At 44.1% G+C, this 20,464-nt stretch overlaps 1 protein-coding gene across 1 annotated transcript in view; it reads right to left on the minus strand.

Annotated features, from left to right (window-relative positions):
• Positions 1 to 20,464, minus strand: part of CNTNAP2 (contactin associated protein 2) — a 1,212,102-nt gene that overhangs the window by 87,851 nt on the left and 1,103,787 nt on the right. Inside the window, exon 20 of the mRNA XM_074985481.1 lies at positions 18,900 to 19,033. Within this exon, the coding sequence (XP_074841582.1) occupies positions 18,900 to 19,033 (134 nt within the window). The remainder of the gene's footprint in view (positions 1 to 18,899; positions 19,034 to 20,464) is intronic.

The following is a 20,464-nucleotide window of genomic DNA, read 5'->3' on the forward strand; positions in this document are numbered from 1 at the left end:
ACAGAAGAAACGCTCCCATCAACTTCCCTTACTCCTCACAACTGCAAGGAGTACTGGAGTCAATGGGAGTTCTCTCAGTGTTTGATTTAGTGCATATATACTAGATACAATAAATCAAACCCCTGACACTCTACCTCCGCACTTAAGAATAGACATGCCCATAGTTAGGGATGGTGCTAAATGTTGGTCTCAAAATGTAACAGGAGCATTAATGTGAAAACAGGTTCCTGTTTTTTCTTAAATTAATTTTTAACTTTGGCCACCATCAGCTGAAATAACAGGATGGGCTTGGCTACACTACCACCTTCCTTCAAAGGAAGGATGGTAATGAGGGTGTTGGGAGTTTACTAATGAAGTGCTGCCATGCATAGGCAGCACTTCATTAAGCAAATTACCCCACCCCCCAGCAAATCCAAAGTTTTAGACTTCGAAGTACCAGAATGTGTCTAGTCGCAGCGCACCTGCTGGTACTTCGAAATGCTGCGGCATCTTCGAAGTCCCCTTTCTCCTCAAGGCACGGCACGGCACGGCACGGCACGGCAGCACTTCATTAGCAAACGCTGAACACCCTAATTGCCATCCTTCCTTCAAAGGAAGGTGGTTGTGTAGACACAGCCTATGGGAATTTCAGATCATCGTGGGCTCTTTTTCCCTATGTTTAATTAATTAACTCTAAAAAGCCGTGTCTACATGTGCACGCTACTTCGAAGTAGCGGCACTAACTTCGAAATAGCGCCCATCACGGCTATACGTGTTGGGTGCTATTTTGATGTTAACATCGACGTTAGGCGGTGAGACGTCGAAGTCGCTAATCCCACGAGGGGATGGGAATAGCGCCCCACTTCGAAGTTGAACATCGAAGTAGGGCACGTGTAGATGATCCGCGTCCCGCAACATCGAAATAGCGGGGTCCGCCATGGTGGCCATCAGCTGATGGGTTGACAGACGCTCTCTCTCCAGCCCCTGTGGGGCTCTATGGTCACCGTGTGCAGCAGCCCGCAGCCGAGGGCTTCTGGCTGCTGCTGCTGCAGCTGGGGATCCATGCTGCATGCACAGTGTCTGCAACCAGTTGTTGGCTCTGTGGATCTTGTGTTGTTTAGTGCAAGTGTGTCTGGGAGGGGCCCTTTAAGGGAGTGGCTTGCTGCTGAGTCCGCCCTGTGACCCTGTCTGCAGGTGTGCCTGGCACCCGCATTTCGATGTGTGCTACTTTGGCGTGTAGACTTTCCCTCACAGAGCCTATTTCGATGTGGTGCTGCGCAACATCGATGTTGAACGTCGACGTTGCCAGCCCTGGAGGACGTGTAGACGTTATTCATCGAAATAGCCTATTTCGATGCCGCTACATCGAAATAAGCTACTTTGATGTAGGCTTCACGTGTAGACGTAGCTAAACAGATGTTAACAGAAGCATTAAAGCAATAATAGACTAAATCCAAATTATTAAAATTGAAGAGTGAGACCTCGTACCCAAGACAACATTAGTGGGTCATTAATTTGTTCATTATATAGTATTATATAATGTAAAATGTCAATTTATTTCTGGTTAAGTTTCTTTTATACATTGTTTTTTTAAGCTTTTAACCTTATTTCTGAGAATATCATAGAATCATAGAAACGGAGGACTGGAAGGGACCTCGAGAGGCCATCAAGTCCAGCCCCGCTGCCCTCATGGCAGGACCAAGCACTTTCTAGACCATCCCTGAAAGCCATCTATCTAACCTCTTCTTAAATATTTCCAGTGATGGAGATTCTACCACTTCCCTTGGCAATTCGTTCCAGTGTTTGATCACCCTGACAGTTAGGAACTTTTTCCTAATGTCCAACCTGAACCTCCCCTGCTGCAATTTAAGTCCTTTGCCTTTTGTTCTATCCTCAGAGGCAAGGAAGAACAAGTTCCCTCCCTCTGCCTTATGACACCCTTTTAGATATCTGAAAACTGCTATCATGTCCCCCCTCAATCTTCTCTTTTCCAAACTAAACAAGCCCAATTCTTTCAGCCTTTCTTCATAGGTCATGTTCCCTAGACCTTTGATCATTCTTGTTGCTCTCCTCTGGACCCTCTCCAATTTCTTCACATCCTTCCTGAACTGCGGTGCCCAGAACTGGACACAATACTCCAGCTGAGGCCTAACCAGCGCAGAGTAGAGCGGGAGAATGACTTCTCGTGTCTTGTTCACAACACACCTGTTAATGCATCCTAGAATCATGTTTGCTTTTTTTGCAACAGCATCACACTGTTGACTCATATTTAGCTTGTGGTCCACTATAACCCCCAGATCCCTTTCTGCTGTACTCATTCGTAGGCAGTCCTTTCCCATTCTGTATGTGTGACACTGATTGTTTCTTCCTAAGTGGAGCACTTTGCATTTGTCCTTATTAAACTTCATCCTGTTTACCTCAGCCCATTTCTCCAGTTTATCCAGATCCTTTTGAATTATGACCCTATCCTCCAAAGAAGTTGCAACCCCTCCCAGCTTGTTATCATCTACAAACTTAATAAGTGTATTTTGTACATCAATATCTAAATCGTTAATGAAGATATTGAACAGAACCGGTCCCAAAACAGACCCCTGCGGAACCCCACTAGTTATACTTTTCCAGCAGGATTGAAAACCATTAATAACTACTCTCTGGGTATGGTTATCCAGCCAGTTGTTCACCCACCTTATAGTAGCCACATCTAAGTTGTATTTGAGTAGTTTATTAATAAGTATATGATGTGAGACCGTGTCAGATGCTTTACTGAAGTCTAGGTATACCACATCCACTGCTTCTCCCTTATCCACAAGACTCGTTATTCTATCAAAGAAAGCTATTAGATTGGTTTGACATGATCTGTTTTTAACAAAACCATGCTGGCTGTTCCCTAGCACCTTACCACCTTCCAATTGCTTGCAGATGATTTTTTTAATGACCTGCTCCATTATCTTTCCTGGCACAGAAGTTAAGGTGACTGGCCTGTAGTTTCCCGGGTTATTCTTGTTCCACTTTTTATGAATGGGTACTATATTTGCCCTTTTCCAGTCTTCTGGAATTGATCCCGTCTCCCATGATTTTCCAAAAATGATTGCTAAAGGCTCAGATACCTCTTCTATCAGCTCCTTGAGGATTCTAGGATGCATTTCATCAGGCCCTGGTGATTTGCAGACATCTAATTTTTCTAAGTAAATTTTAATTTGTTCTTTTCTTATTTCAACTTCTAAACCTACCCCTTTTTCACTAGCATTCTCTATGTCAGGCATTCCTTCAGATTTCTCAGTGAAGACCGAAACAAAGAAATCATTAAACATCTCTGCCATTTCCAAACTCCCTGGTACTGTTTCTCCCTCGTCACTGACCAATGGCCCTACCCTCTCCTTGGTCTTCCTCTGGTTACCAATGTAGTTGTAAAAAGCCTTCTTGTTTCCCTCCATGCTTGTAGCTAGCTTGAGCTCATTTTGTGCCTTAGCCTTTCTAATCTTGCTGCTGCATGCTCGTGTTGTTTGCCTATATTCATCCTTTGTAATTTGTCCTAGTTTCCATTTCTTATACGATTCCTTTTTTAGTTTGAGATCATGCAAGATCTCCTGGTTAAGCCAAGGCAGTCTTTTGCCATGTTTTCTATCTTTCCTACGCAGCGGGATAGCTTGCTTTTGGGCCCTTAATAATGTCCCTTTGAAAAACTGCCAACTCTCCTCAGCCATTTTTCCCCTCAGTTTAGCTTCCCATGGGACCTTACCTACCAGTTGTCTGAGTTTACCAAAATCTGCCTTCCTGAAATCCATTATCTCTATTGTACTGTTTTCTCTTCTACCTTTCCTTAGAATTGTGAACTCTATGATTTCATGATCACTTTCACCCAAGCATCCTTCCACTTTCAAATTCTCAATAATTTCCTCCCTATTTGTTAAAATTAAATCTAGAACAGCTTCCCCCCGGTAGCTTTTTCAACCTTTCGGAATAAAAATTGTCTGTAATGCAATCCAAGAATTTATTGGACAGTCTGTCCCCTGCCATATTAGTTTCCCAACATATACCTGGATAGTTGAAGTCCCCCATCACCACCAAATTCTGGGCCCTGGATGATTTTGTTAGCTGTTTAAAGAAAGCCTCATCCACCTCTTCCACCTGGCTAGGGGGCCTGTAGTGGACTCCTAGTAGGACCTCATCCTTGTTTTTTACTCCTCTGAGTCTAACCCAGAGACTTTCAACCCATCCATCTCCTATGTCCATCTCCACCTCTGTCCAAGTGTGTACATTTTTAATATACAAGGCAACACCTCCTCCCTTCTTTCCCTGTCTGTCCTTCCTAAGCAGGCTGTACCCTTCAATACCAACTTTCCAATCATGAGTATTATCCCACCAAGTTTCTGTGATGCCAATGATATCATAGTTGTATTCATTTATTAGTACTTCAAATTCTTCTTGTTTATTTCCCATACTTCTTGCATTTGTATATAGGCATCTCAGACATTGATTTGGTCTTGCCTCCCAGTTTTGCCCTGGCCCTCTTTTTACTCTCCCAGCGTAGCCCATACTCCCTCCCATTTCAAGTTCATCTCCCAGGTATCCATGCTCTCCACTTACCTGCAGGCTTTGCTCCCCTGCCCCCGTCAAACCTAGTTTAAAGCCCTCCTCACTAGGTTAGCCAGCCTGTGTCCGAATATGGTCTTCCCGCTCCTCGAAAGGTGAACGCCATCTCTGCCTAGCAGTCCTTCCCGGAAAAGGATCCCGTGGTCAAGAAACCAAAGCCTTCCTGGAGACACCATCTACGCAACCAAGCATTCACCTCCAGGATACACCTGTCTCTGCCTGGGCCCCTACCTCTGACAGGCAGGATTGAAGAGAATACCACCTGTGCCCCAAACTCCCTGACCCGTGCCCCCAGAGCCCTGAAGTCACTCTTGACCTGCTCAGCGTCACACCTCACAGTATCATTAGTGCCCACATGGATGAGAAGCATGGGATAGTAGTCAGAGGGCCGGATAATCCTCGACTATGCCTGCGTAACTTCTTGGATACGGGCCCCTGGCAGGCAGCACACCTCCCGAGAGGAAATGTCAGGGCAACAGATGGGCGCCTCCGTCCCCCTCAGAAGAGAGTCTCCAACCACCACTACTCTACGTTTCCTTCTTGCAGGGGTGGCAGTAGACTTCCCAGCCTTGGGGGTACGAGGCTTCTCCTCTTCTGTACGGGGTAATTCTTGGTCTCCTGTATCGAGTACAGCATAACGGTTTTCCAGTACCACGGTGGGAGGGTTCTGAGCAGGGGTGGGACACTGCCCGCTGCGAGAAGTAATCAGCTGCCAGTGTCCACCCTGGTCCACCTCCTCCAGTGGTTTATCAGCCGTCCTGTGCACTGGGACAGTTACCTCCGCAGTCTCCACCTGAATACTATCCAGGAACTGCTCATGGACTCGGATACTCCTCAACCTGGCCACCTCATCCTGTAGCTCACCCACCTGCCGCCTGAGAGATTCCACCAGCAGGCACCTTTCACACTGAATATTCCCCTCAGCCTGGATATCAGTAAGTGGGAACGGCAAGCCACAGTCCTTGCGGAACCACACCAGGCTCTGGGTAGCAACATCCATGGTCAGGCAGTCTGTCTGGCTACAGGCACAAGTGGAGGAGACAGCAGTAGTGCTGGCACAGGTGTTGCGGGTCTTCCTAACCATTATAGTCCTCTCTGTCACACTCCCTCTGTCCAGCTTCCTCTTAAACTCCCCTGTCTGCAGCTCCCTGTCCGCTTCAAGGCAGTGGGTTTTATGAAAGAAGCTTTTTTGGACTGCAGCGGGAGTAATTTTGAGATAAAGATTCCTCCAAAACAGTGTTTTTTGCCCAATGATTAGCAAACCTCTAGAAGTCCACAGACTGTGTGAAAGGGGTCCACAAAATATTGCTGTTACCTCCAGATAGTGGTTTTCAACATGTGGGCTGAACCTGCGGTCCACAGATTTTATCTAGGATTTCCAAAATGTCTATGCCTCTATTTGAAATTCTTTAGGGATCCACAAATGAGAAAAATGTTGAAAGCCATTGCTCTAATATGTCGAAAGCTTTGAAACTTTATTAGTTGACTGACAAGCAAGGGAAAAATAGAAAAGCGTTTTCTGCAGTAACACATTGGTCAGCTTCATCAGCAGCAAATCTAAGACATGAAAATAGTTACAGTTTCAGATTTTATAAAAGCAATAAAACATTAAGGTTTTCTGTCCCGGAGTGTATAAGAAAAGATTATATTGGCTACGTCTACACTAGCCCCAAACTTCAAAATGGCCATGCAAATGGCCATTTCGAAGTTTACTAATGAAGCGCTGAAATGCATATTCAGCACTTCATTAGCATGCGGGTGGCCGTGGCACATTGAAGTTGATGTGCCTCGCCGCTGCACGGCTCCTCCCGACGGGGCTCCTTTTCGAAAGGACCCCGCCTACTTCGAAGTCCCCTTATTACCATGAGCAGATGGGAATAAGGGGACTTCGAAGTAGGCGGGGTCCTTTCGAAAAGGAGCCCTGTGGGGATGAGCTGCGTGGTGGCGAGGCGTTTCAATTTCGAAGTGCCGCGGCTGCCCGCATGCTAATGAAGCGCTGAATATGCATTTCAGCGCTTCATTAGTAAACTTCAAAATGGCCATTTGCGTGGCCATTTCAAAGTTTGGGGCTAGTGTAGACATGGCCATTGAGTTCATTTTTTTCTGTTGAGTTCAGCAGGAGTCATACATGTGCCACTGATGGGGAAAGGGTCCTGAATATTTTATTCCCCCCTTTAGCAGGGAGGGATAATAACTCTTGTTTACTAACATATTCATTTGGGTTTAAGCTATCTGGCAAGTGTCACTTTTGGAAGCATTCTTTGGCTATTCTAACGAGAAATACTGTCTCCCCGTGGCAGGAGGAGCTCTCTAATTCCATTTTATATATTAAGGATGGAAGGAATGGCTCTGCATTTTTACCTGCTCCCTTTCTGCCTAAAATGTTGCTGTTCCCTGACAGACTGAAAGTTCTGTTTATAAATACATTCACTTAAGGAATGGGTTCAGAAACAATTTGCAGCTCTGTTTTGTTTTCTGATTGGAGGATGACCACGCAAAATCATTGTTGCTACTACTGTCATATAGTTTCAACCAATTATATGAAATGTGATGCATGCCCAGAAAGGGTTAAGCAGCTTTTTGGCTAAATGACCCAGAATCAATTTTCTAGGGATAGGTTAGAAAACTATGTAAATGGTAATTGGAGCTATTCCACTTTGGACAGACTAGGACTTGGAAATGCAAACCTTTATTGTTAGAAATCAGACTTAATTCTAATTTACGGTTTAACTCATATCTTATTTAATGCTGGCCACACAAACAGTTACTATTTGTCAGTCTAGCTGTTGGTACAGAGATAAAAATGACATATTAACATTTAGATAAATTGTAAACATAGCAATATCACTGTGTACATCTCTGGACTGTAAAGCAAATCACCCAAGAATGGTGGAACAGGCAATTGCTTTGTGATAATCCGTCTAGCTATTTATTGGCAGTGCTTGGTCTATTCAGAAATCTCTATGACTGCCTCTCGTGAGCCTAGGGACTCTGACTTGTCAAGAGAAGCCCTGCAACTGTATAAAACCTCCTTGGGTCCTGGTTCTTTTCACCTCAGATCTGCTTAAGCTTCACCAGGGGAACTTTGAGTCACAAAATTGAGATCCCAGTCCTAAACAGGAATACCCTGAATACAAATATTGGACTATAACCTATGGACCATTTCTGAAAGAATTCTTTGCAAATCTAAACTTACCATCTCTGCTATGAACCTGAGGCCAGGTCTACACTGAAAGAGAAGGCAGAATTAAGAGACGCAGCTCCAGCTATGTTATTTATGTTTCTTAACGGAGGAAAACCTCTCCACTGGAGTTTGCAAAAGCGCCCAGTGACTTCTCTTACTCCTAGAGAAGGGCAGTGCTAATGGGGACACCCAGTGAGTTTGATTTAGCATGTCCCTACCACATGCACTAAATTGAACTCTGGAAGATTGACCACTGCAGCTCAATCTTCCCCGCCCCGCCCCCCAGTGAAGACCTGCCTGTAATCTCAAGAATTATGCTCATATCTGTATGGGTACTGCTTTTTAACCAATACTCCCTTTTCTTTTCTAATAAATGTTAGTTTAGTTAATAGACATTGGCTGTAAGCATGTATTTGAGGTAAGGTCTGAAATATCCAATAACCTGGAGCTAATGTGTCGAATCCTTTGGGATTAGAAGAATTTTCTTATCTGATGAATAACATTTTGAGTGATTCTCTTTATATTTGACTTGGATGTTTGGGTGGCAGCCTAACGCTGGGTTGCTTTAAGGAAGTGTGTTGCTGATCTCTGGGTCACTAGTTAGGTATTATAGAAATTGTTTAGCGATGACTTGGAAAATCTGTTTTGGACTATCCATTGGCTTAGAGCATTGTCTGCCCCATTCTGTGCAGGTCACTGAGAGTGACTTCAGTTGGCTCCCCTGCAACCCTGCTCACTAGTTTAGTTTAAAGCACTCTCTCTTACCTGCTATGAGTATCTCTATGGAGCCTTAATACATTTGCGCTAAGACCATTTCCTTCTTACCGCTGGTACAGAACACCATCTGTTCTATATGTCTGAACTGTGAGCTAACATGTTCTGCCCTCAAAAATAGCTCTGAGCTGGTGTTTCCTATAGAACAGTCATTTTAAGGAATTAGTATTCCATATGCAATAGATAAGAAAAGCAATTTGGAGTAGGGAGTGGGGTTAGTTCACTGATTTTAGCAGAAAGTGTTTCACTCTTAACTGAGCAAAGATTTATTCATTCAATAAAGGATAAATTACTCCACATTCCTCCAAGTGTCACAATAATAGAATGAAAGAGACAGCTTGAAAAAAATACATTCATTTTGTTTTGTCAGAAAAGGTTAAATTTATTTTGCTTTTGACCGCAGCATGGCTAAGGGCATGGTCATTAAAATACACCTCACTCAATTCAGCTTTTAGAGGATTTGGAGTTAAAGAATTCTGGCTGTGAATTTTTGTCTTCTGAACAATGGGCTCCTTCAACCCACTGGAAATACTGACATTAGCAGACAGCTAGTTTGGCCCAACCCTGAAAAGAACTTACATCCTGGAGAATTTTTTAACACTGTTAGGCTACGTCTACACGTGCCCCAAACTTCGAAATGGCCATGCAAATGGCCATTTCGAAGTTTACTAATGAAGCACGGAAATGCATATTCAGCGCTTCATTAGCATGCGGGCGGCAGCGGCGCTTCGAAATTGACGAGCCTTGCCGCCGCGCGGCGCGTCCAGACGCGGCTCCTTTTCGAAAGGACGCCACCTTCTTCGAAGTCCCCTTATTCCCGTGAGCTCATGGGAATAAGGGGACTTCGAAGAAGGTGGCGTCCTTTCGAAAAGGAGCCCCGTCTGGATGCGCCGCGCGGCGGCAAGGCTCGTCAATTTCGAAGCGCCGATGCCGCCCGCATGCTAATGAAGCGCTGAATATGCATGTCAGCGCTTCATTAGTAAACTTCGAAATGGCCATTTGCATGGCCATTTCGAAGTTTGGGGCACGTGTAGACACAGCCTTAGTCAAGTGGATGATAAGGGTGTGTATTTTATATGCATCTGCCAGTAAGTAAAGGAAATCAGTAAGCCACGGAGCAGATATAATATTGTATCTGCGGCCACAAAAACGATCCATGGATATCCACACTGACACCCACAGATGCACAGCCCCATGTATATAAAGCAGATATCTGCAAATTTACAGGGTTCTAGACACAAAATTGCTGCATCGCCACATGCTGCTTCTTCTGGCAGCGGCATGCTAATGAGCTATTTGGAAGATGCTAATGAGGCAAGGATGCAAATTTTCCATGCCTCATTAGCATATTGGCACATGGTTCAGAGTCCGGAAGAAGCAGTTCTGGACTCCCAAGTGCATGTGGAGATGTGCGGCCTGCAGGGATCTTCGGGAAGGAAACCCTCCTTCCCCAAAATAATAGAAGCCATAAAACTGTGGAGAAGAAGGGGCTTCCAGAAGGAGGGTTTCCTTCCCGAAGATCCCCATGGACCATGGATTTCCACGTGCACTTTGGAGTCCAGAAGAGCTTCTGCCAGACTCTGAACCACATGTCGATATGCTAATAAGGCACAGAAAATTTGCTTCTGCATCTTATTAGCATCTTCCAGTTAGCTCATTAGCGTGCTGCTTCCAGAAGAAGTGGCACTTGGAGACACGGCCAATTTGTATCCACATCCATATCCACAAAAATGAGCCACAGATATCTTCACTGACGTCCGTGGATGCAGATAACCATGGATATAAAGTGGATATCTGTGGATTTGTAGAACTCTAGAAATCAATGAAAGGATGCCTTCATGTCTGTGTTGCATTGGTAAGATCAATACAACTCTTGTATCTATTTCTGTTGTCCTTACTTTAAGAAGGATGTTGAATAGGAGAAAGCTCAGCAAAAATCTATCCGAACAATTAATGGTCTGGAAAACATTCTTTATCATGATGGACTAAAGGAATTCAGTCTTTTTAACCTATCAAAGAGAAGATGGAGATATGATTTTAGCACAGGGAAAAGCTATTTGATACCACAGGGCTCTTGGGGCAAAGTATAAGACAACCTAATAGCTGGAAGTTGAAGTCAGCAAATGTCAAACTGGAAATTAGATGCGCGCTTTTAACAGTGCTGTTAATGAACCCCTGGAACTCATAACAAAGAGATATGGATTTTCTTTATCACTTGACATCTTTAAATCTATACAGAAAATCTTTCTAAAGTATACTTGATTGGGCAAGATGTAAGATTCACTGGGTGGAAATTCATGGCCTCTATTATGCCCCAGGAAGTCACATTAGGTTATCATAGCCCTTTCTGAGCTTAAAATATATGCAGTCTCTGAAAGAAGTTCCTAAGCACGACTCTAATGATAATGAGAACTGGTGAAATCCTGGCCCTACTGAAGTCAATGGGATTTATAATCACAATAATCTTTGATATATTAATGATATTCAAATAGAGTGATCTGATTCTCTCCAAGCAAAGACTTTGGTGTATTTAAAGACAACTATTTCCACCCCTTTCCCATCACAGCCACCCCACTCCCACCCCCCACTACTTTTCCAATTTTATTCTGCATTACATGGCTTGTTTGGAATGAACTTCAGAGGGTTCCAATTATACAAATATCAAGAAGGTTGCACACTCTGATCTATACCTTCATAATTGAGAATTTAAACTAGAACAAGTGAAATGGACTTTTTCTTCCAAAATTTCCAGGTCCTGATTTCAACTTCTGATTTCAACTGTCAGTTTTTCTCAAGGGATTTTTTACATCCTGGTTTTGATGAAATTGGGAAAGGCAGAGCCAGACAAAGTTCACTACAAAAGAGTTCAGTTCAAACTTTTGGTGAACAGCTCATGTTCCCTTTGTTTGAACTAATTCATCCATCACTGCTTGTAAGATAGTCCTGTCACTACCAGGGTGTGTTCCAGGATAGTTTCATGTTGTTTCCCTGGGTACATCCTCTCCTTCTTGCTTCAAGTTTCCTTCAGCAAAAGATGAGAGAATGGCTAGTGATCCTTGAATTGTATATGGTTAATGTGAGTGTCAGTGTCACTGGCACAGACCCTGGTACTCCCATATGTTCCGTATGGGGAATGTCAGGGAAGACACTTATGCATAATCCTTTGCAATACCCGGTGGGGGGGCGGGGGGAGGGTTTGGTTTCCAGAGGTAAAACAATACCTTTACAGAAAAAAGAAGACAAACACCCCAATTTGGTGAGACTAGAACCACGGTTTCTAGTGATACAAAAGGACATGTTTTGGCTCTTGGCCTGAAAGAAAAGTGACTTGTTCTGAGTCAGATTTGAGTGTGTGTGGATGGGTATAAAGAAAGGTCCATTTCAGGTTTCAGATTCCATGGTTTCAAAAATATAGTAGTACAGACCACTTGCAAACTGTTTTTTTAATGTGCCTGGAAAATTTAAGCTTCAAAATCTAGGACCAAGAGAGAAACATTTTAATAAAAGAAAATTTAGAAAATAGGTGCATTTTGCAAACTGTAGACAGGAGACTGTTAGATTTAATAGCAGACACTGATATTACTTTCAGCCTACGTTCATATAAGCTTCATGAAATATACAGAATGGCAAATGTGTTCCTGTAGAAATTTGTTAGGCTGGGTGGTAACATAGCCGTGGGGTACAGAATATATTCATGGAAATACTATTAAAAGCAGGCATGGAGGTTTGAAGATCTGCTAAGAATCTTCAAACATACACCAATAAGGAAACTGTTAGCATTACATTTGGCTGACTTTTTTTTTTGTGGTATTCTATTTAATATTAAAATACATCTAGTTTTTATTTCTTCTTTAACAAATTTAATAGCTCTTATGTAGCACAACAGGAAAAATAAGTAGAACAGGAAGCCATTAAGAATTGTTAAGAAAGGGATGGAGAATATCTTATTGCCTCTATATAAATCTATGGTATACCCACATCTTGAATACTGCATAAAGATGTGGTCACCTTATCTCAAAAAAAAAAAAAAAGATATATTGGCATTGGAAAAGGTTCAGAAAATGGCAGCTACAATGATTAGGGGTTTGGAATGGGTGTCATATGCAGAAAGATTAAAACGAATGGGACTTTTCAGCTTAGAAAAAGAGGAGACTAAGGGGGGCATATGATAGAAGTCTATAAAATCATGACAGGTATGGAAAAAGTGAAGAAGGAAAAGTTATTTACTTGTTTTCATAACAGAAGAACAAGGGGTCACCAAATGAAATTAATAAGTAGTAGGTTTAAAACTAACAAAAAGAAGTTTTTCTTCATGCAGCTCACAGTAGGCCTGGGGAACTCCTTGCCAGAGGATGTGGTGAAGACCAGGACTTTAACATGGATCAAAGAAGAACTAGGTACGCTCATGGAGGCTAGGTCCATTAATGGTTATTAGCCAGGATAGGTAGGAATGGTGTCCTCACCTCTATTTGTCGGAGGCTGGAAATGGATGACAGGCAAGGGAATCACTTAATGATTGCCTGTTCTATTCACTTCCTCTGGGGCATCTGGCATTGGCCACTGTTGGAAGATGGGCTACCGGGCTAGATGGACCTTTGGTCTAACTCAGCATGGCTGTTCTTATATTCATAACAGAACAGTGTTGTGGCTTCTATCCTCATCTAGAATCTTGATTTCTGGGGCACTGCATGAAGCAGGAGGGAGAAAGTTTGAGTCTAGTCTTAAACCAGAAATTCTTTTTATTTACTGTTCTACAAAGGCATGCTCCAAAATCCAATAAGGTCAACAGAAAATCACCCAGGCTAAGTCTGCACTGCGGTGTGAATTTGAAAGGTGAACCTTTGAAAACCACTGTTTGAAAGATTGTTTTTTGAAATCATGAGCCAACACACAAAAAAGCAGATCAAAGATGCAATCTGCTCTTTTGAAAGAGCAGCCCACCCAATCGAAAGGGAGAATCCACACATCCCAAGCACCCTTTCGAAAGAAAAGGCCAGGAAATGATGCAGATGGGGGTCACATGGAAGACATGCCCTTCTGGGGGCTTCAGCCTGCCACTCCCTTAAAGGGTTCCTCCCAAGCAACCCTATCCTACACACACTGAGGGCTGCCGGCCATCCCTGAGGCACAGCAGACCTTGAGCACACAGCACAGCCACCAAAGTGACCCTTATGGCTCCCCAGCAGCTCCCTGATGGGAAGCTCCTTTAGGCCTTGGCCAGCCTGCTGGCAACAATGCTCGTGGCTGTCCTCCAGTGGCTCCATGGGGCCACCCACATAGCTGCTTTTCTGAGGGCCATCCCCACGGAGCAACTCCCGTGTCCCATCCCTCAGGTGATCTGGCGCCTGTGGGACTACCCCACCAGCAATGCGTGGTGAGACCACCTGGTGCTGTGCGACTGGGATGATGACCGCTGGCTCCAGAACTTCTTCATGACCAAGTGGACATTTCTGGAGCTATGTCACTGGCTCGCCCCAGCCCTCCAGAGCCATGACACCTGGATGAGCCTGTGCTCTCCATGCAGAAGGGAATAGCCATTGCTCTGTGGAAGCTGGCCACCCCGGACTGCCACTGTTCAGTCGGCCGTCAGTTTGGGGTGGGAAAGGCCACCATCAGGGCCATCCTCCTGGAGGCAAGCCAGGCTTGGGTTACACACCCACCCTGGGGAGAGAGGAGGAGAATCCTGGACATGGGGTCCCTGCAGGGGACAGGGGAGTGAGTCCCTTCAGGGTTGAGCATGGAGCACCCCACCACACACTCATGGGTGTGTTCTTCCTCCACCCCATGCAGGTCATCAGGGCCATAAACCACATCCTCCTTTGTTGGGTTGTCTGTGTTGGGGACCTCGATGTTGCCCTCAACTTTCTGGATTCCCATGTCTTTAAAAATGGCTGGAGGCAGATACCATAAAGCCCCGCTTGTGCTGGCAGGGGCATCTTCCACACTTCAGCCAGCTGCCACCATGGAGGATCCCCTCTTTTGAAAGAGCGGCCCATGGAGCATCTACATACGTTCTTTTCCAAAAGAACCTTTCGGAAAGGGGTGCTCTTCCTGATATGAGAAGGGAGGCGTGGTTTCGAAAAGTGGGCCATGTTCTTTTGAAATTCCTTTAAAAATAAAGCGTTTTGTGTGTAGATGCGCCGTGTGATCTTTTGCAGGAGCTCCTCCTTTTGAAATGTTTTTTGAAAGGACCTGCTAGTGTCCCATGGCCCTATTGAATTCAGTGGATTTTGGAGCAGGCCTTAAGGCCAGGAAGATTTTTCCTTTGTCTTTTTTATTTTTTTAAGAAGTGGCTTCATTGATGTGTGAATAACTCTAAGTACAATTACACAACCAAAAACTTGATGTTATACGGAGACTGTTCTGATGTTTATGATCTGGAAAATACCTTGCTGAAGTATTGGAGCCTTTAATGAAGTCAAAACAAATAAAACTTGCCTTACATGACCTAAAGCCCAACTCTTGACATTTCATTTACTAGGATAATATATTCCCTATTTGTCTCATTTTAGTTTCTTCTCGTCCACAGGTAAACTTTTTCAGTCTTGGAAATGTCACATAGATACTGGTAGCTGATTTTTAATACAGGTGAGAGACAAGAATTATTATAAGCAAATTTAAGTTCTGTCCACATTTTCAAAAAAAGCAGAGGGAAAAAATTCAAATGTTTGCTTATATGATTTTTAAAAAAAAAATACAGTTTTTTGAAGCTTAGACCGACAGTTGACAATGGACAGAATTATTGAGCTGTGGATGACATTACAAACATATGATACGATTTTAATGAGGCAATAACTTTTGATTTACCCACAGTCACTGAATAAGAATTCTATAATATACAACCCTTTCAACAGAGTTCCTGTTACTTTATTTAGATGTGCCTATATTAGTGATGAATGTCATAATTCCAACAAGTGAAATCACTCACACTAAACATTTCTTTTGAAGCCTATATTTATGTATGTCAAAGACTTTAATTCAGTTCTGACTGACTGGCAAAAAGTCATAGCTTACTAAGTATTCAACACGCTTATTTTTATAATATCAGCTGAAGTACCAATGAGCTCAGCAGTGAACCTCTTATTGTATTTATTCATAAGTGATATCCCAGAGAGTGGTGCTAAAACTCAACTCCACAGAACATAACATGGCAATGATTTATTGTCAGAGGGAAGTTTAGTTAAATACTTCTGACACAGAATGTACTCTACAGGGTTATTACAATAAGTTGGAGAGACAGGTATTTTGAATACGAACTTGCTGTTAGAAGAAAAACGAACTCCATGCACTGGAGTTAGGACACTGATGAGAATTTAATCCTTCCTGTGACATTTTCATACCATGCAGCCCTGTGAGAGTTTGAGAAACTGCACCTGGCAAGCAAGCTGCCTCATTTAAAAAGCAGCACAAGCTGCTAGTCAGGCTAGAAAGAGAATTTATATAAAGAAATATAAATCCTCTTGGCACTGTAGTATTCTGCCAAAGAGAACCCAAATAGTGTGAACTGCCTTAGGGCTTTCAGAAGTCACTTTTGTCCCTAACACCCATGTTTTCAAGCACAGAGGAGTGTATATGTTTGAAATGCTGGGTTCAAGTATCTCCCCAAATGCTGAGAAAAAGCAGGTCATATTAAACCTCTGTCTTGGAGTGGGCTCTGCCTCAGAGGTTATAGCAGCCTACAAGCACAAAACAATGCCTTCTTTGCTACAGTATGTATGTGTCCACATTAGAATTGTCTCTTTTACAAGGAGAAACCAGGTAAATCTCAAAGCCTTTCCATTTCTGGGGTGTACAAGAGAACCAAAAATAAAATCTTCCCTTTTCTACATTGTGATACAGCTAGCATAGAATTTTTCTTATCATGAGCCACTCCTTTCCTTAGCCTCCTGGTTTATGCTTAAAGTACAGGGTGCAGCAAAACAATAAACCCCCACTTGTATCTGTTCTCCAACTATTTAATCCAGTTTGTTCCATACATCTGCTGACATGGCCTGAACGTCGTTTACCCTATCAGGGCGAGCCTGGAGGTATCTGGTTCCTGTGAGGACCCAAACGAGTAGTTTATGCTTGCTCACTCCAATGTAGTATACTGCAAAAATGTTGGATTAACCGCATGAGAAGCGAGAAGTAGGCTAATTAATGTAAGGCTGGGACACATCGCTGTCTTGGCATTTCTAAACAGAGAAGGGGAGAGCGTTTCATATCCCATCATCAAGTTCTATAAAAAATTGTAACAACTAGCCCTACTTTTTCAGGACATATTCCAGGCACCAGACAACAAGCAATTAAGGCCCAAAGGGAAAACTGAATCCAAACCTTGTCTGGTTATAGTTTGCAGTTTGATAAATAGGAAACACACTACCAAAACAGTCTGGAGAATAGTCTATACACGCGAGACAGTTGCAGAGGCTGTGACTCTTTACAAACATGAATGACTTTCTGAAGAAGTTCTGCCTCCATGCTGCCAAAAAGACTCAGAATCAGAGATGGATGCATGCTGGACTGTGAGCTTCAGGCAAATGGTGCTACAATCTACCTTGTGCTGTTTTTTTACTGGCAGGTGTCGATTTTGATCCTCTCCTGGAAAATACAGTGACAGCTCACATCCTTGACCTTTTGGCTTGGTTCCCAAGGAGACCTAATCTTGTTATCTTTTATTCATGGTGCCTGCTGTGCTGGTTCCCCCACATTGTGAACCAAGAGGGGTGAATAAAGAAGCTAACCTAACACTGGAAGTCAACTCTTTGGATGCCGTAAGTATGGCCCAGCTTCCTGGCATTCCTTGGCTACATCTACACTAGCCAAAAACTTTGAAATGGCCATGCAAATTGCCATTTTGAACTTTACTAATGAAGCACTGAAATACATATTCAGCGCCTCATTAGCATGCGGTTGGCCGCGGCACTTCGAAATTGACACGGCTTGCCGCCACTCGGCTCGTCCAGACAGGGCTCCTTTTTGAAAGGACCCCACCTACTTCAAAGTCCCCTTATTCCTATGAGCAGATGGGAATAAGGGGACTTCGAAGTAGGCGGGGTCCTTTCGAAAAGGAGCCCCGTTTGAATGAGCCGTGCGGCGGCAAGCCGCGTCAATTTCGAAACGCCACGGCCGCCCGCATGCTAATGAGGCACTGAATATGTATTTCAGCACTTCATTAGTAAACTTCGAAATGGCCATTTGCCTGGCCATTTCGAAGTTTTTGGCTAGTGTAGACACAGCCCTTGAGACACAGCCCATCAATTTTCAAACAGCCTTCATTTCAATAATTCAACAACAGAAAATTCCCAAAGCCCCAACAAACTCAAATATAGAATTTCCTTCTAAAATTCCACTTTCCTAAGACTGAAGAAATATTCAATTCTACACTAATGACAGAATTAAGGTCCCGTATCTTACAACACATTAATGTTAGCAGCTGGATTTACGTCAGTAGAAAACCCAGAAATTCCCCCTTTCTATTGGTCATACAGCTTTTGCTTTTAGCTTTCTTATGAACAATAAAATGTTTTTGTCGTTTTCTAAAATGTATTTTCTCTGTTTCTAAGGTTTGGATAGCTGGAGTCATGGTACTAAAGGCAGAACAACATGAAAAACTGTGCCCTAATATTTTTGAACACTTCCTAAATATTTCTACGTTTTTTTTCTGAAAAACATGAGGTGTTTGTTCAGTAAATGAAGCTGGGGTTTGGTATGAAGTTTTTACTGGCACTTGTGTGGGATGGTATGCCAATTTTATTTTTGTCATTTGTAAGTACTCAGTCTATATGAAACTCACAGCAATAAAGTTTTATACCACAGCATTTGATATTCCCCACACATACACTCAGGTATGCGACAGAAACTGAAAGTGGAGCTAGCTAATTAGCATATATTTAAACAAAGAAAGGTGTGTACCGAAAACATGGTATGCAAGTAGCATTGTGCTTATCTACAGAGAAGTAAACTGAGGCACAGATAGGCAAAGTATTTGTCAGCATTACACAGAAAATGAATTAAGACTGGAACACAGTAATCAAGAGTCCTAAGCCCTCAATCATATGGTCTCAGGTAAATTCCAAATCCTCCCCACAATTATGCACCTATTTTTATTTATACTATTGAATAGCTCCAGCAACTATAGCTCCATTCAGTGGATCTATTTATATTTATAAGTGTACGGGTAGGCATATTTGAGTTATGAAAAAAGGGGAAGGAAGGCTACTCCTATGACTAATCCACAAGGCTGGGATTCAGTAGATGTGGGACCAGTTATGCTATATCTGTAACTTGTATTCATATCTTGTACAGAAAGTATCACAGGAAAACCAGTTACTATTATTATTACTCTTTGAGGGCAATACAATATCCAAAGGCTCAGCTGTACATTTACCTGTAGAACTATGTCCCTTTCATTCCGTGTGACGTTAACACTGTGAGGCTGTCCATTTGCCATGTTTCTGTGGTCTACGTCAATGTTATATGGCTCTCTGGTGCCTCCAAGGTTGTAGCGAATCTGTAAGCTTCCTACAGAAAGAAATGTACAGCATTTTTAGCTATTTATACCTTCATTTCCAAGAGCTTTCTTTCTCTCCTCATTTAACTTTTCACCCATGACCTCCATATTTTCACATTTATATCACTCTTGGCAGACCTGCAGACAGCAATTCCAGGTGCCAGGGCAGAGCGCTCAATGCCCCCCCCACACTGCATCCTCAAAAAGGTGGTCCATCTGACAGATGGGTGGTGCTGCACCCTGTGCTCACTGGTGGTCAGCGAGCGGTAACCTGTGATACTTGTAGGTACTCTTCTTGCATGGTCAGGGCTTCCATATGTTTATCTGGTAGGGTTGCGAACTGTCTAACGGCATAAATTCAAAGACCCCTGCTTTTGCCTCCTTCCTCAGTGGGCCTGGCTCTTGGAGTTGAGCTCTGCAGCAGGAGAATTTAAATAGCAAGAGTCAGTGCCTCATAATTTAAATCTAGTGGGATGGTAATTGTTTCCAGTTTACAACCATAAACCATACAAGGTGCGTCTTCACTAGCCGGCTACTTTGAAGTAGCTGGCACAACGTCGAAATAGCACGCATTGCGTCTGCACACGCCGTGTGCTATTTCGATGTTGAAAACAATGTTAGGCAGCAAGACTTCAAAATCCCTGTTCCTATCTGCAGATGGGAATAGCGTCCTACTTCGACGTTCAACATCGAAGTCAGGCGTGTGTAGACGATCCGCGTCCCGCTACTTCAAAATAAGGGGGGCGGCCCTCCATGGTGGCCATCAGCTGAGGGGTTGAGAGTCTCTGTCCAGCCCCTCTGGGGCTCTATGGTCCCTGTGCGCAGCCGCCCTTAAAGCACCATGGACCCAGATTTCCTGTGGCAGGAAGCTGAGAGCATGCAGGCAGCAGCACATGCATATGCTAGCCCTGCACGCCCTCCAGAGGCCCTGAACATCTCAACCAGCGCCATGGCATCCAGCCAGCCCCCAGAACGCCCCCAGGGCTTCACCCCCCCCCAAGGGCACCCGGGCACCCATGGCAGCCAAACAGGGGCCAAAAAGAGGCGGTGCCCCTCCTGGTCGGAGGCTGAGCTCCGGGACCTGCTGGGGCTCTGGGGCGAGGAGGAGGTGCTCCATGTAATGGGGAGCAAGTGGTGGAATGTGGAAGCGTTTGTCTGACAGGCTGAGGGCCTGGCCGCCCGGGGTCACCCTCCCCGCACTCCAGATCACGTCCAGAGCAAGATGAAGGAGTTGCAGCAGGGTTACGCCCAGGCCTGGGACTCGGCCAGCCAGTCTGGGGCCGCCCCCTCTGCTTGCCCCTATTACAGGGAGCTCAGGGCCATCCTGGTCCCACAGGACACCTCCTCCCCCCCGAGCCACCCTCGACACCATGGCAGACGAGCCCCAGCAGGCCTCGGAGCTGGAGTCTGGCCCGGAGGCCAGCCCTGCACCCCAGGGCCTG

This window comes from Carettochelys insculpta, chromosome 2 (genome assembly GCF_033958435.1).
Source record: "Carettochelys insculpta isolate YL-2023 chromosome 2, ASM3395843v1, whole genome shotgun sequence".
Lineage (NCBI taxonomy): Eukaryota > Metazoa > Chordata > Testudines > Carettochelyidae > Carettochelys > Carettochelys insculpta.